The sequence below is a fragment of the Rana temporaria genome, chromosome 7 (genome assembly GCF_905171775.1).
Source record: "Rana temporaria chromosome 7, aRanTem1.1, whole genome shotgun sequence".
In the NCBI taxonomy this organism is placed as follows: domain Eukaryota; kingdom Metazoa; phylum Chordata; class Amphibia; order Anura; family Ranidae; genus Rana; species Rana temporaria.
The window spans coordinates 82,319,853-82,334,347 of record NC_053495.1 but is presented as its reverse complement, the minus strand read 5'-3'; the positions used below and the strand labels follow the sequence as shown (position 1 = coordinate 82,334,347).

The 14,495-nt window shown below is 45.5% G+C and overlaps 1 protein-coding gene across 8 annotated transcripts in view; it reads right to left on the bottom strand.

Moving 5' to 3' along the window:
- UBN2 (ubinuclein 2) overlaps window positions 1-14,495 on the bottom strand; it is a 1,075,602-nt gene that overhangs the window by 594,915 nt on the left and 466,192 nt on the right. For 7 of the 8 annotated variants that reach the window (XM_040360987.1, XM_040360994.1, XM_040360990.1 and 4 more), the window contains 2 exons: window positions 8,189-8,678; window positions 8,040-8,110 (listed from right to left, as the gene is read on the bottom strand). The exons of the other annotated variant lie outside the window; for it this stretch is intronic. In XM_040360987.1, coding sequence (XP_040216921.1) covers window positions 8,040-8,110; window positions 8,189-8,678 — 561 coding nt within the window. The remainder of the gene's footprint in view (window positions 1-8,039; window positions 8,111-8,188; window positions 8,679-14,495) is intronic. 8 annotated transcript variants of the gene reach the window in all.

Genomic DNA, 14,495 nt, shown 5'->3' with positions numbered 1-14,495 from the left:
TGTACACAGGGGTCTCACATATGTGAGGGGCTCCAGAATAGTTTTTCCGGATAGAGAAAACATTTTTTTTGTTTTCTCTGGGTTTTGTAATTTCCGGATTAGGGTCTGGAGTCTGGAGGCTTCATAGAGATTTGGGTGTGTCGAGGCCTCTACCCCTGTGCCCAGGTCTTACCCGATTGCAGCCCTCAGCCTGCTGCTGACTTACTGCCATCATCTTTGCCTGCGGCATGAACGGGCCACACCACTGCTACCTGGACTATGCAAATATGCTGCCTGGAGAATTACTATAGCTGTCGCTAAGCACATCCCTGACTGCTGCCTGGACCAGTGCTCTCTTCTGTGGACACTACTAAAAGCACAGGAAATACTTTTTTTTTTACCCTTTCCGCAAAAGAATTTATGTTGGATTGTAATTATTGGTATGTACTGGTATGTGTTAGAAATATGAGGAGCCTTCAAAAATGATAGGTTGCCAGGAAATTATATATGTAATGTATGCTCCTAGAACGCCCGATGGTGCTACTTGGATGTTGGGAATCTGTATGTGGCCAGGCTGTGTAAAAGTCCCACACATTTGGTATCCCCATACTCAGGAGTAGCAGAATGTATTTTTGGGTGTCATTTTTGCTATGCATTTGCTATGTGTTAGAAATATCTTATAAATGGACAACTTTGTGTAAATAAAATGGGTTTTCATTTTTTTTCCACGTTTTCCCAAATACTTCTGGAAAAAAAATAACCGCTCAAAAGACTCATTATGCCTCAGATTATACATTGGGGTGTTTCCTTTCCAAAATGGGGTCATTTTGTGGGCAATTACATTGTCCTGGTGCTCCAGGGCCTTCAAAAGTGTAATAAGTGGTTGAGAAATGAGATGCAATTTATGCTCGTACTGTAGATCGCCTGATGTCGCTACTTCAATGTTGGGCCTTTGTATGTGGCCAGGCTGTATAAAAGTCCCACACATTTGGTATCCCCATACTCAGGAGGAGCAGCAGAATGTATTTGTTGTATGCATATGCTCTGAGAGAAATAACCAGTTAATATGACAATTTTGTAAAAAAAAAATAAAAAAAAAAAAAAATCTTAATTTTGCAAAGAATTGTGGGAAAAAATTACAACATAAAAACTTGCCATGCTACTTATTTGATACCTTGGAATGTCTACTTTCTAAAAAGGGGTCATTTGGGGGGTATTTGTACTTTTCTGCCTTGTTAGTATCTCAAGAAATTAGTCAGTACTTCAAGTGTGATCCGATTGATCAATTTTCAGGGATTGGCACCATAGTTTGTAGACTCTATAACTTTCACAAAGACCAAATAATACACACCAATTTGGGTTATTTTTACCAAAGATATGTAGCAGTATAAATTTTGGCCAAAATTTCTGAAGAAAAATTACTAATTTGCTCAATTATATGACAGAAACAAAGAAAAGGATAATTTTTCACAAAATTTACCGTCTTTTTTTATTTATAGCGCAAAAAATAAAAAACCCACAAGTGATTAAATACTACCAAAAGAAAACTTTATTTGTGTGAAAAAAAGGATGCAAATTTTATTTGGGTACAGTGTTGCATGACTGAGTAATTATGTGAGGAAAACAACTGCTCTAGCTAAAAACAATAAACCATGTAGCGGCCAGCACACAAAGTCAGGTATAAACAAAAAACAAAAAGTGCAGCGCTAAACTCAATGATTAGTGAAAAATGTTACCATAATCACATAACATATGAAAGTGAAAGCAACAATAGACAGTGAGAAATGCAGATTCACTCCATAAAGGCAATGCTGGTATGGAGTACATATATGTGTTTCCAAACAGGTGAATGGAATCACCAAGTGAAAGTTCATTGGTATGTTTCCCAATGAAGGAATGAAACACTTTATAGATAATGCTGGTTTAGATAACGATGACAACAATCATAGCTTGTCTGTAGCAATCTTCAAAATATCAAAATAAAGAAGATGGGTACTCTTACCAGCTCCGGTGGACTTGCATGTTAGTACTAACACAAAGTCAGATAAGGCATGGTGGTCACAGCGGACCTTGGGTTCTGTGCAGATGGATCTATGAAGATGGTCACTCCAGCTTGGATGGTGGAACCAATCTGGTCAGATACCTCTCCTCAGGAAGCAGGAACCCGGATGGACAAGGCCAGTGGTAAAATGGCCGCACTCATGGATCAACACAGCATGTGTGGAAAGGAAAGAAATGCTCCAATGGTGCAGGTCAAAAAATTAAAACCGTGAAGGCTTTATTTAAAATAATAGCAATAAAATCACGTGAAAGGTTATAAAAAGCAGTATGGGGTACTTGGCATGTTACCCTGCAGTTTGGTTGTGAATCGATTCCGATTTGAACCGATCCAAGTAGGGGAATATGTTGTAATATATGTTGTAATATGATGGCCGATTTATGTGCAATGATATATATATATATATATATATATATATATATATATATATATATATATATATATATATTGTCATATTATTGTGTTATAAGTCCAAAATTGATCAGGCCAGATTTCAGTCCAGGATGGGTCTATTTTACACATCAAACCTGTAATTACATGTTACACATCAAAAGACGCTTGTCGATTGTCAATAGGCAAAGAGACAGGATGAATCTATTTTACACATCAAACCTGTAATTACATGTTACACATCAAAGGACGCTTGTCGATTGTCAATAGGCAAAGAGACAGGATGGGTCTATTTTACACATAAAACTAATCAAACTATTACTCAGGCCACATGTAATCTAATTACTTATTAGAGAGAGCTTATTAGTATGCAAGGATGCATACTAATTAGTGACTCCGGCTGGGGTTATTACCTGTCACTCTGAAAGACAGGATGTAGATCAAGGACGGCCAATCAAATTGCTGAGCTATTCAGTGGATAGAGTATATAATCTTGGAGGTGAGCCTCGTCACTCAGAGCTGTTGGTCTGGAAGTGATCAGAATATATTCCCTATGTATTCTTTGTAGAAATATGGCACAGGTCTAGGAAGAGACTTTGAATTATATACTCTGTTGGATTTTGTATTGTCTGTGGACTTTGTTCGTTAATGGAAGTTAAATAAAATGCATTCTCTGGAGAGCCTGTGTGTTGCTGCGAAACAACTTCTTCCGATATATTGGAAACGTCCGCAAGTTCCCAGCAGGGAAAAATGGATCTGCAAGGTTGGTGAAATACGGGAGGCGGAGGACTGGATCGCCACCTGCAGGAATACCTGGGAGTGCTTTTCCAACACCTGGTCGGCCTGGGCAACATAAGTTTCAGCCCCAGGATATGTGACTTCCAGTTTGGATGTAGCACTGCTGGAAATGGAAGATCCTTCCCTTAAGCAAAGACCTTGGGCCCCATAGATTGGTACAGAGCCCTTGATTACACAGTTTTGGCCTCATTAGGTGACCAGAGGAGGAGGCGAGGCAACTTTTCCTTTTGAGTCACAAAATATATAGCGAGGTGGTGGAGGCAAGTGGCGCGGGGGAGGAGCTGGACGTGTGACTTCAGGTATGTTCATACTGATTCTAGTCCCCCCCCCCCTTTTTTTCCCTCTGCTTTCTTTTTCTCTACTTTTTTCTCGTCGTCTGTCCTGATTTTCCCTGCCTTGTTTCTTTTTTTTCTAGTGATCTTCTGACCTCAAGTGACCTGGTTACTGACACAACGGGAGGGGGGTGAGCATTGGGGGTACCAGCCGGTCTGATGGACTCGGGATCCCATTGCCGGGGGGTAGCCTGGCCCCCTCCGGGGACAGGCACTTGCTTTGCCACCTCGGGGGGGGGGGGGGGGATCTTGACCACTGTGAAGGCCGGCCGGGGCTGTTGCATGCGGGGAGGTAAGCTGGAGGTCTATAGTGGCCCCCCTCCCCTCGTGCACGCTCAGCTGGCTTACCCTCTAATCTGCACATTACCTAATGTACCAATTACAGTCCAGACGACCGGCCGGCTTGACTGCCGATTCTTGCTCCTCTTCAGCGAGCACCCGTCTTTACCCGTAGATGAGCAGTTCAAGGTGCATCTCCCCCACTCTCTGTTTTTCGGTTATAGTGTTTTATACGGAAGAGACTTCACCTCCGGCTCGCTGACTGGTTTCTGAGTTTAAGTTATGCCCTTTAGGATACTGGGTCCTCATGTGTTTGCCTGTATGTCTGTTTTCAATGTTCTACTTGTTTTTATGTTATTTTGAATAATGAATGGCATACTGTCTGCTGCAAAAGCTTCTGACAACGTGTGCTGTGATGTACTACTTTGCCGTTCACAAATAAAGATTTTACAAAAAAAATGTAATTTTTTTCTTAATTCAAGATGTTCGTTAATAGCTGAAATCTCTAAATCCAAAAAGTGTATGGACGTATGACTGGCTTTGTAGGTTAAAATAATACCACGGTCATTACTGTTCAGGGTGGCCATAAAATTGTCTCTACTGCTTTTCCAGAGGAGGATGTTGTCTATGTACCGGGCCCATAGGACCAATTCAGGTCTCTTAAGGGCATAGATGACATCCTCCTCCCACTGGACCATGAACAGATTGGCAAGACTGGGGGCATACCCCCATTGCCACACCCTTAATTTGTAAAAAGAAAGTGCCTTGAAACCAGAAATAATTATGTCTGGTAGCAAAACTAAGCAATTCCATAATACAATTTCTTTGGACAATGGACAGGGTTGAATTCCTTGTTAAAAACAGCTCCACCGCAGCCAGACCCAATTAATGTGGGATGCATGTATATAGTGCCGACACGTCTGCTGTGACCAGGATGATGTCATCCTGGTATTGAACCCTCTAGTAATTTGATTGCATCTCTAGTGTCCTTCAAGTAAGATGAAATTAGCTTAACTAAAGGCTGGAAAAAAAATGATCAATGTATTTTCCTATCCTAGAAGTGACGGAGTCAATCCCACCAACGATGGGATGTCCAGGGGGATTGACTGGGTCCTTATGCACCTTTGGCAGGTAATAAATGATAGGAATACGAGGTGCTAATGGGATCAAAAATTATTGCTCTTTTTTGTTTAAAATACTAAGAGCAAAGCCCTCGTTAATGATTTCAACCAGAGCTTTTTTGTATTTCAAAGTAGGGTCACCTGGTAAAATACTATATGTATTCAGAGGCGGGTTTGGTTCATATCCTTATCTATAAAAGCCAGCAGTATGGGGGTGCAGTGATATGCCCCTGGTGACGGCTTTCTGAGCCGAAACATGTCTTTTTTTTTTTTGCTTCACAGCACCTCATACTGCTTTTATCCTGTTATTTACTTGATCACTTTTATTCCTTTGGTAATTTTTATATGACCCCTGTTTTTATTCAAATAAACCTTTAATGGTTTTTATGACCTGCACCATTTGAAGCACTCTTTCTGTTTGTTTAATTTTTTGAGCCTATACGAATTGGTCCATACTCACCCTGTAGCAGAAGGTCCACTGGTTCATCTCTTCAGTCTCTGGGATCCATTCCACAGGAATCTTCGAGGCCACATTGCCAACCTGGGAGACCCTGCCGCACTGATTCAGGTCCTCTGAGACCATAAGCACATCAGACTTACTGTTGTACAAACAGATTTCACACCACACGGTAAGAGTACCTCATCCTGTCTGTATGTGAAGTCACCTTGATTCATTCAGACAATCAGCCATTCAATATCCAGTGTTATTCGGAAGAATATTTCACATTGTGTGGCGACCACATATGGACTTTTATATCACTATATTCAGTTGTGGTTTTGCACTTAGCACATATTGATTTTATGTCACCACATTAGTCATATTATGTTTGATTAATTTATTTAGCGCTGTACTATGTATTCTTCTTGATTTTCTTTGTTTGTTAGAGTGCTGGCAGCTCTATTCATTTTCACTTGTGGGTTAGCGCATTTTTTTTTCTTTCTTCACAATGCAAATGTCTAACAGTGCCTATGCTTCTGTACACCTCAAAAGGATAGTAAAGAAAAACATTTTTTTTTGGTTGATAATTGCGCGCTCGCACACACACACCCCCCTTCACACCAAGGCATTTTAGAGGCGTTTTTTTCGCTAAAAATGGCACATGAAAAGCACCTGTAAACTGCCTCTTCTGCAGCCCCAGTGTGAAAGCCTGAGTGCTTTCACACTGGAGCGGTGCACTTGCAGAACAGGAAGAAAAGTCCTGCCATCAGCATCTTTGGGGCTGAATGGGAGCGGTGTATACTGGCCCTGCCCATTGAAATGAATGGGCACTGCTACTGAAGTGCCTGCAAAGTGCCGCAATAACAGCAGTCAAGTGCTGCTAAAACTAGAGGCACTTTACTGCCAATGCATGCCTGCCCCAGTGTGAAAGGGGTCTTAATGTGAGAGTTAGTTGGTATACAGTATTGCTTATCCAGCGTGCTATGGTAGAATAAATATGCTATTTTAGTTTAAGCAACACAACATGTACTACTCTGTGGTGTTGATCAGTAATAAAAAACAAAAATACTGTCAAGCGGGGTATGCAGATCAGGAAGTTGAAAAAACTCAGTAGTCCTTTTATGCATACTTATCCTAGCATCTTGGGGTAGCATAGGAGTCTAAGCAACTACAAAGGAGGACTATTCAGTTGAACTGGTTACTTTGCCCCTGAATGGGAAAAATTACAGCTTTACCATATGCTTAATAAGTATATTGCAAAGTAGTATGCAATATGCGCTGCTTTCAAACAGGACTGTTCGGAATATAATAGAAACAAAAATGTCACCAGTGATAAAATGTGGACACGTGTGTCAAGTGGAAAACGTTGAGGGGGGGAAAGTAAGAGTCAATGGAGAGGGGTCTAAGCCCAGTGCAGCTGGATGATAACCATAGCTGCAGGATACCGGTAAAAACACAAACAATTCAGTGTTTAATGGGTAGAAAGAGCAGGCAGTCCCACAGCAGATGAAGAATAATAGATACATTTATTCAAAAGTTGTGGTAATAGTAAAAAACAGTCCTATGTAAGAACAAGGGAAATAAAGGAATAAGCTTACAATGTCACCTGAAATCCACTGAGCAACAGGGAGCCGACAGTGTCCAGATCAGATCAGTTCTCTCACACCGGGGGGGAAAAGGAAGGGGGACAGCCGCCAATACCCCCTGCTGTGTAGTACTTGGAGATGGAATACGCTGGCCGGCGTGTGGATGAAGATCCGACGTGTGTGGAGAGAAGACGGGAGCAGCAGTCAGCGGGGAGATGGAAAGGGAACTCCGTCCTGCGTGTCAGTGATGTCAGTCCAACTGAGACACTGGCGTGGGAGAGGGAGGAAGCCGCGATACTGCGATGGAAGAGCTGTAGATATCTCCTCTGGACACGGATACTTCACAAGCTTGTCACTACAGTGGAAGCGAGTTACCCACTGCTGAAAGTCAGAGCCGAGCTGACAGGCTGTGCATGCTTCCGAAAGTTGCCAAAGGTTATAGTGGCGGGTGGTGGTGAATGGGACGCGGTGACTCGCAAGCTGTACTGGGTTTCGAACGCATGCACTTTGTCATAGTCAAGGAAATAGGCACCCAGGGGATTTAAATAGTCTAAAGGGGCGGGAAGTTAAACGAGCAAGTGGGCTAATTGGAATTACCATTAACCCCTTCATTGCTCAGTGGATGTACAATAAAATAAAAACAATATATACATAGTTAATCCTATTTCTACACGCCATACAAAAAAATAACTATATAAATAATAAAAACAGTCTATAAAAATAATTTAAAAAAATCCAATTGTTACTTTTTTATTATTTCTATAGTTTTTTTTTTTTTTTTGTATGGCGTGTAGAAATAGGATGAACTATTTTCCATCTCCCCACACATGTCAGATCTTAATCCACACGCGGGCCAGCGTGTTCAATCTCTGGTTACTACACAGCAGGGGTATTGGCGGCCGGCCAGCCGCCCACCTTATGTTTTGACAGAATATAATTAAGGTGAGACCAAGAGCATTTTTAGACACAATTGTGCATAAATCCTAAATTTGAAAGGGTTTAGAAACATCTCTTGCAATTAATTTTTTTGTACCAGAAACAATATAGTATACATACTCTAATAATATGGTGTTCATTTCTTGAGTAAAAAACTTTTTTCTACCTTCTTCATCAAACATTTTTGCTGCCTGTGTAGAAAACAAATAAATTACCAAAAAAATGTAGTCAAACAAAGACAAGGCAGCTTGAATTATTGATTTACATACCACTCGAAGATTGTCAATACGTTTTTCCAGCTGTGTTGGTAACCCTTCAGGATAAGATGGTATTTGCTTGGGTATTTGTGCATGTGATTGATTTGCAGATTGCTTACAATTACCATTCTCTCCGAAATCAGAAGCTGTAGGACTGTCATTGGATGCAGAGTCTAACAGTTTAACAAAATCAATGTCACCAAGCATTTCAAGTGCACTTTCTGCTTCTTGTAAAAGTTCCCTCTCACTGCCACCACCAAAGATGGCAAGAACAGGGTCACTGCCGTGTATAATGTCAGATAAATCATTGGCAATAGGAGCATGGTTGGACTTGGGTGGGGGATTGGCTATAGATTGGGACAATTGGTTTTGCTTGGGTTCATTTTTCCGCATTGCATCTTTCTCTCTCTGAAATTTCCGAATCATAGCAGCAAGGGATAAAGAATCTTTGTAAAGCTTTTTCTTCTTTTTGTCAGGCTTGTGTCCATTAAAAGCCATCGCCCTATAAAAGTAAGGAATGGGGGGGAAATAAAAATAAATTGTAAAATAAAAAAAAAATCCACAATTTGTCCTTAAAAATCCTGTGAAAACCATGATTGTTTGCAGGAAATACAGGGAGAATGTCAAAATAGTAAAACAAACCCTATCATGTTAAAAGCGTAGTAAGAGTCTATTACTGCAGGTATTTACAATATGCCTAGAAGTCCCTCTATTTGGGTAGCCCAGGTCCTAAACCCAGTTACAGATTTCCTGTAACCCTCGACGAATTTAGCCTGAATTTGGAGCTCTAGAGCAGGGTTTCTCAACTCCAGTCTTAAAGGCGCCACAACAGGTCATGTTTTCATGATTTCCATCAGATAAAATGGCTGTGGCAATTACGAAGGCCATGAAACTGATCAAATCACGTGTGCAAAATAATGGAAAGCCTGAAAACATGACTTGTTGGGGCGCCTTGAGGACTGTAGTTGAGAAACACTGCTCTAGAGAGTCTCTGCCATCAAATAACCTTTCTACGAGTCATGTTGCGATACCTGAACTAGGCTATGGGTTGGTCGAGGGTTATGCTAGAGCTTCAATCTGAAGTTTTTGTTCAGGAAATGGGCATTTTGGACAAAGGACAATGTATTTCCAAGTATAAATTCTTTCAAGATTCTTATGCTAACTGCATACTATTAACTTTTTCTTCTAAAGCACAATATTAAAATAGTGAAAAAGTCACTCCAACCAAAAATAGGATTTTTACTTACCATAAAATCCATTTCTCTGAGTTCATTGACCGACACAGCCTTCTTATTCAGAACCATAGGGTTAGGCTGCATTCACACCTATGTATTTTTAGTGCTTTTTGCATTTTTCAGATTTGTACTACAGTCCATTTACCGTGATTTCCTATGGAACACGTTCTGTAGTGCAAATCTGCAAAATGCATAAAGCACCAAAAATGCATAGGTGTAAATCCAGCCTTATATTGCCTCTATTAGGAGTAGAACTATGAAGAACAAAAAAAAAAAAAACGGAACCCCTGGCTACGCCCATTGGCCGTCCTTAGTCAATATATAACCCCCTCCCTGCTCTAGGTATTCAGTTTAGTAGCAAGCAGTATCAAAAAACTCCATAGAATGGTGGGTGCTGTGTCTGTCAATGAACTCAGAGAAACTGATTTTTATGGTAAGTAAAAAATCCTATTTTCTCATTTGTTCATTGACAGGCACAGCCTTCTTATTCAGAACCATAGGGACGTCCCAAAGCATGAAGGGTGGGGCAACAAAAATTCCCATGGCTAACCCAAGAGCCATCTAGGTAACAAGAGCTTCACACAGGACCAGCTGGAACCCAACCTAAATACTACTCCTTCAAGAGGGAATAGACCCTCTAAACAGCAGCCTGCAAAAAACTTGCGGTCAAAAGAGGCATCCGCAGATGCCAACCCATTCACTTTGTAGACATGTGAAAATGTACACCGACGACCAGTGGTCGCCTTGCAAACTTGCACAACGGACGCATGATGACAGAAGGCCCAAGAAGCACTAAGCGCCCAAGAAGAATGAGCTGCACCAGGGAAGGAGGCACCCGATCCTTGACAGAATAGCCCTCATCCAAAGAAAGGTCGCAGTAAAAAAAAAAAAAAAAAAAAAAAAAAAAAACAGACAGCCCCTATCTTGGCCCTTCCGCAAAAACCCATTCAGGGCAGACAAGGCAAATTCCTTGGAAAGTGCTGAAGAGAAACACAAGAAAGGCAACACGATGTCCTTATCCAAACGGAGGTCCAAGGACAAAACGCTGTAAAGAGGGGCAAAGAAACACCTTAACCTGGGTAAGGTGAATGACAAGATAACGCCACCCTTTGACACCCTGTGAGCAGAAGTGATATTTACCAGAGGCCACCTTCCAAGACAGAGTAAGTAGTGGAATCTCCCGATATTTTGAGATAGAGAGGTTTCTGGAGAACCGAAATCCCCAAGCTCAGATCCACGGCGGTAGAAGAAAGCACACTGGTGGAAACAGACGTCTAACCCCTGGAATAAAAAGGTACGTACCAGGAAATGCGAGACCAGGAGACGCTGAAAAAAACAAACACACAGGCTGACCCCTGGGCCTCGATGGTACTTGAGACCCCTCCTTCTCATCCCGCCATCAGTGTTGGAAATGACCAGCAACTCTAAAGCAGGATGGAACAACGGTCCGTGGAACAGTAGGTCCTACCTGAGAGGCAGTTACCAAGGAACGTTGGCGACCGGGACCCATCCGGAGCCATGAGATGACCGGAATCCCTGCAGCCGTTATCCTGCCAAAAAGCCACAGCAGAAGCTGGAGAGGAGGAAAGGCATAGAGTAAACGTGGGGCACTAGAGCCGCCAGAAAATCCTGCGACCTTGCCAGAAAACTTGGTACCGTCCTGTTGAGCCAGGACAAAAAAACAAAATCTACCTCAGGCGTGCCCCCAGCGAAGCCAAATACAATGGAACACGGCCCAGTGAAGGGCCCACCCCGTGGGCCACCCTAACCAACGAGGTATTAATTTTACAGTATTCTACTCTTGGAAAGCATTTGCCAGCAAAGGACCGGAGGATACTGGCCATAGCCAGGGCTGCCAAAAGCCTATTTTTGCCTGCCCTGGCAAAGGACATAAGCCACCGCCGTTGCCTTGTCTGACTGAATCCGAACCGGGAGCCCCCGGAGTCGATTTGGCCATGATCCAGAACTAGTCTGTTCACATGCAGTTTCAGGATCTTAAACAGTAGTCTGGATTCCACTAACGTCCAAGGACCCTGAGCAAAGCTCAGTCCCAGGACCTCTCTCCACCCGGACAGATTGGCATTGGTGGTCACCTTGTTCAAAACAAGGGGAGAAGAGATTTACTCCACCAAAGCCTCCAGGCAAGGGAAACTCTGGTTTCCTGACTCAGCCGAATCTGACTGTCCAGAGACCTTGGGTATTTGTTCCATCATGCCATGATCTTCCCGAAGGGAGCTTGTATTCAACCATGCAAATGGAATCGCCTCAAAAAATAGATGCCATAGGACCCAACACCCAAATGCAGATCCGCAGAGGAGCCCACCTGCCGGACAGTAAATGAAAAAAAGCGCAGTTTGCCAACTTCCGGAGTATTGTCCGGGAGAAGAAACACGCTGAAGCCCGGGTCAGGCTCAGATGATCCAACGATCAGACAGGGCCAAGCAGACCTCCGATAGCATAAACTCCAATTGAAAGCAGTCAAGGTCCAGGCAGCCCAGGATCGCCAGAATTAGATGTACCATGTCCATCCTGTAGACTGTGAACAGGTTTGAATGAAAATCCCTGCAACCGCTCTCAGCACAGGAACCGGGACCATCACACTCTACAGCAACAGGGCTCGCACAGCCCCCCTCTTTGGAGGAAAACAGCCGAAAAACTATCATGTAACTGGACAAGATCAAGTTGCGACATGATGCCACTCAGGTTATAGCGCACACATGCAAAAATGACATTTATCCTGCAAGGCTAGTTAAAAACACCTGAACATATTCAAAAATACGGGGGTTTGGTCACACTATATGGTCATATAGTGCTAAGCCCACTTACTGCGACAAAGTACCCTGAATTAGTGGGTCCTAACCGGTTAATAGAATGGTTGAGACATTAGGTTCTTCCAATCTATTAACAGGTTAGGACCCACTAATTCGGGGTACTTTGTCGCAGTAAGTGGGCTTAGCACTATGTGACCAAACCCCCATATTTTTGAATATGTTCAGGTGTTTTTAACTAGCCTTGCAGGATAAATGTCATTTTTGCATGTGTACGCTATAATCTGTTTTGTACTTTCTTTGGTCTTATAGCAGCACCATCTTGGATGTATAGCATTTTTAGGGTGTGCCCCCCAAGTATGTTTTTGTATGATGCCACTCAGGGTCGTCCCCCAAAATACATGCCTCAGCACCACTGAGGAACCAGGGTAACTGCGGCCAAGCGACATGACAGACAACTGCAGCACCTGGACCAACAGGTCCACCAATGCAGTAAAGCTAGGGGGATTCTGCTCCCCCTCCAGGTCAACTACTGGTGGAACAATCCACTGCTGAAGGGGGTACTCCCCAAAGGGGCACCTTACAGCAAGTGTTCTTGGAAACACAAAAGACACATCGGACACTCCCAGTCCTCATGGACAAGTGTGTCAGAATTAGAGAGAAAAGGGAACTCCTTCGCCGCACAAAACCGCTTATCCAAAAGGTATAACGGCCCTGCGCCGCAGCCACCGCTGCATCCCCCATCTTGAAAAGGTTCCTGCACAGATGCAATAATTGCAAAAACCAGTGCCCCGACCGAGGCCCCACACAAGGAACACAGACCCTGGGGCCACCCCACACAGGGTACACCGACCAAGCCGGGGGCCCGTCACAGGGGGCACCGACCCAGCCGGGGGCCCGTCACAGGGGACAACGACCCAGCCGGGGGCCCGTCACAGGGGACAACGACCCAGCCGGGGGCCCGTCACAGGGGACAACGACCCAGCCGGGGGCCCGTCACAGGGGACAACGACCCAGCCGGGGGCCCGTCACAGGGGACAACGACCCAGCCGGGGGCCCGTCACAGGGGACAACGACCCAGCCGGGGGCCCGTCACAGGGGACACCGACCCAGCCGGGGGTCCGTCACAGGGGACACCGACCCAGCCGGGGGCCCGTCACAGGGGACACCGACCCAGCCGGGGGCCCGTCACAGGGGACACCGACCCAGTCGGGGGCCCGTCACAGGGGACCTCGACCCAGCCGGGGGCCCGTCACAGGGGACCTCGACCCAGCCGGGGGCCCGTCACAGGGGACCTCGACCCAGCCAGGGGCCCGTCACAGGGGACCTCGACCCAGCCGGGGGCCCGTCACAGGGGACCTCGACCCAGCCGGGGGCCCTTCACAGGGGACCTCGACCCAGCCGGGGGCCCTTCACAGGGGACACTGGCCCAGCCAGGGGCCCGTCACAGGGGACACCGACCCAGTGGCCCCTCACAGTAGGCAGCAAAGCCGCGCCCTAACTTTTCGGCCAACTGCCGCGGATGGGGGGACCGAACCGATCCGTCGGTAGGCCGCAAGCCACGGCCCAAATTATGGGAGCAGTGCAGCCTGCCCTGGGGCCCCCTACCTGCGGTACCCGGCCGGCAGGCCACGGCAAAATTCTCGGACGTCTGCCGCGATCTGTAGGCCACAAAACCGCGGCTCATACTATGGACGCGTCAGCCTCCGCAAGCCAACCCACGCGGTAGCAGTGGCCTAAATTTTTGTCCGTCTGCCGCAAGCGGTGGGGCCGGGCCGATCCATCTGTAGGCCGCAAATATTTTGTTGCTGCAAGTGCGCGGCCCCTGTGCCCCAAACTGAAAATGGCGGCCTCCACCACCCCCTCTGTGGTCACCCCCCCCAGAACAAAGGCCCATCACAGGGGCCACTGGCACCCAGAAGGTGGAACTGAGCCACTCTGTCGATAGGCAGCTACAGGTTTAAAGCCTGCACCCCAGACCACTGAGGGTCATCTGGGCCGCAGGCAGCACATGGGGGGGGGGGAGAGGTGGGAATACCCTAGAACCGACGCCACCCCCCCCCCCGGGAGTACCCAGCTGCTCCAAAACCATGCCCAGACTGGACCGGTGGAGGTAGTACTTACCCGCTGCAGGTCACACTCCCAGGACAGACCCATCTCCCGCCGAAGCGGCTTGGCTGTTGGTAATGGGGACACTGACTATGACGTCAGTAGCCTGGTCATATGTGCACCTGCAAGGCGGTTAGCCAGCCGAAAGCCGCAGTCCAGGATGGGGCTTGTCGCGGGCCGACCCAGCGCAGAGTTCAGGTCTGCACG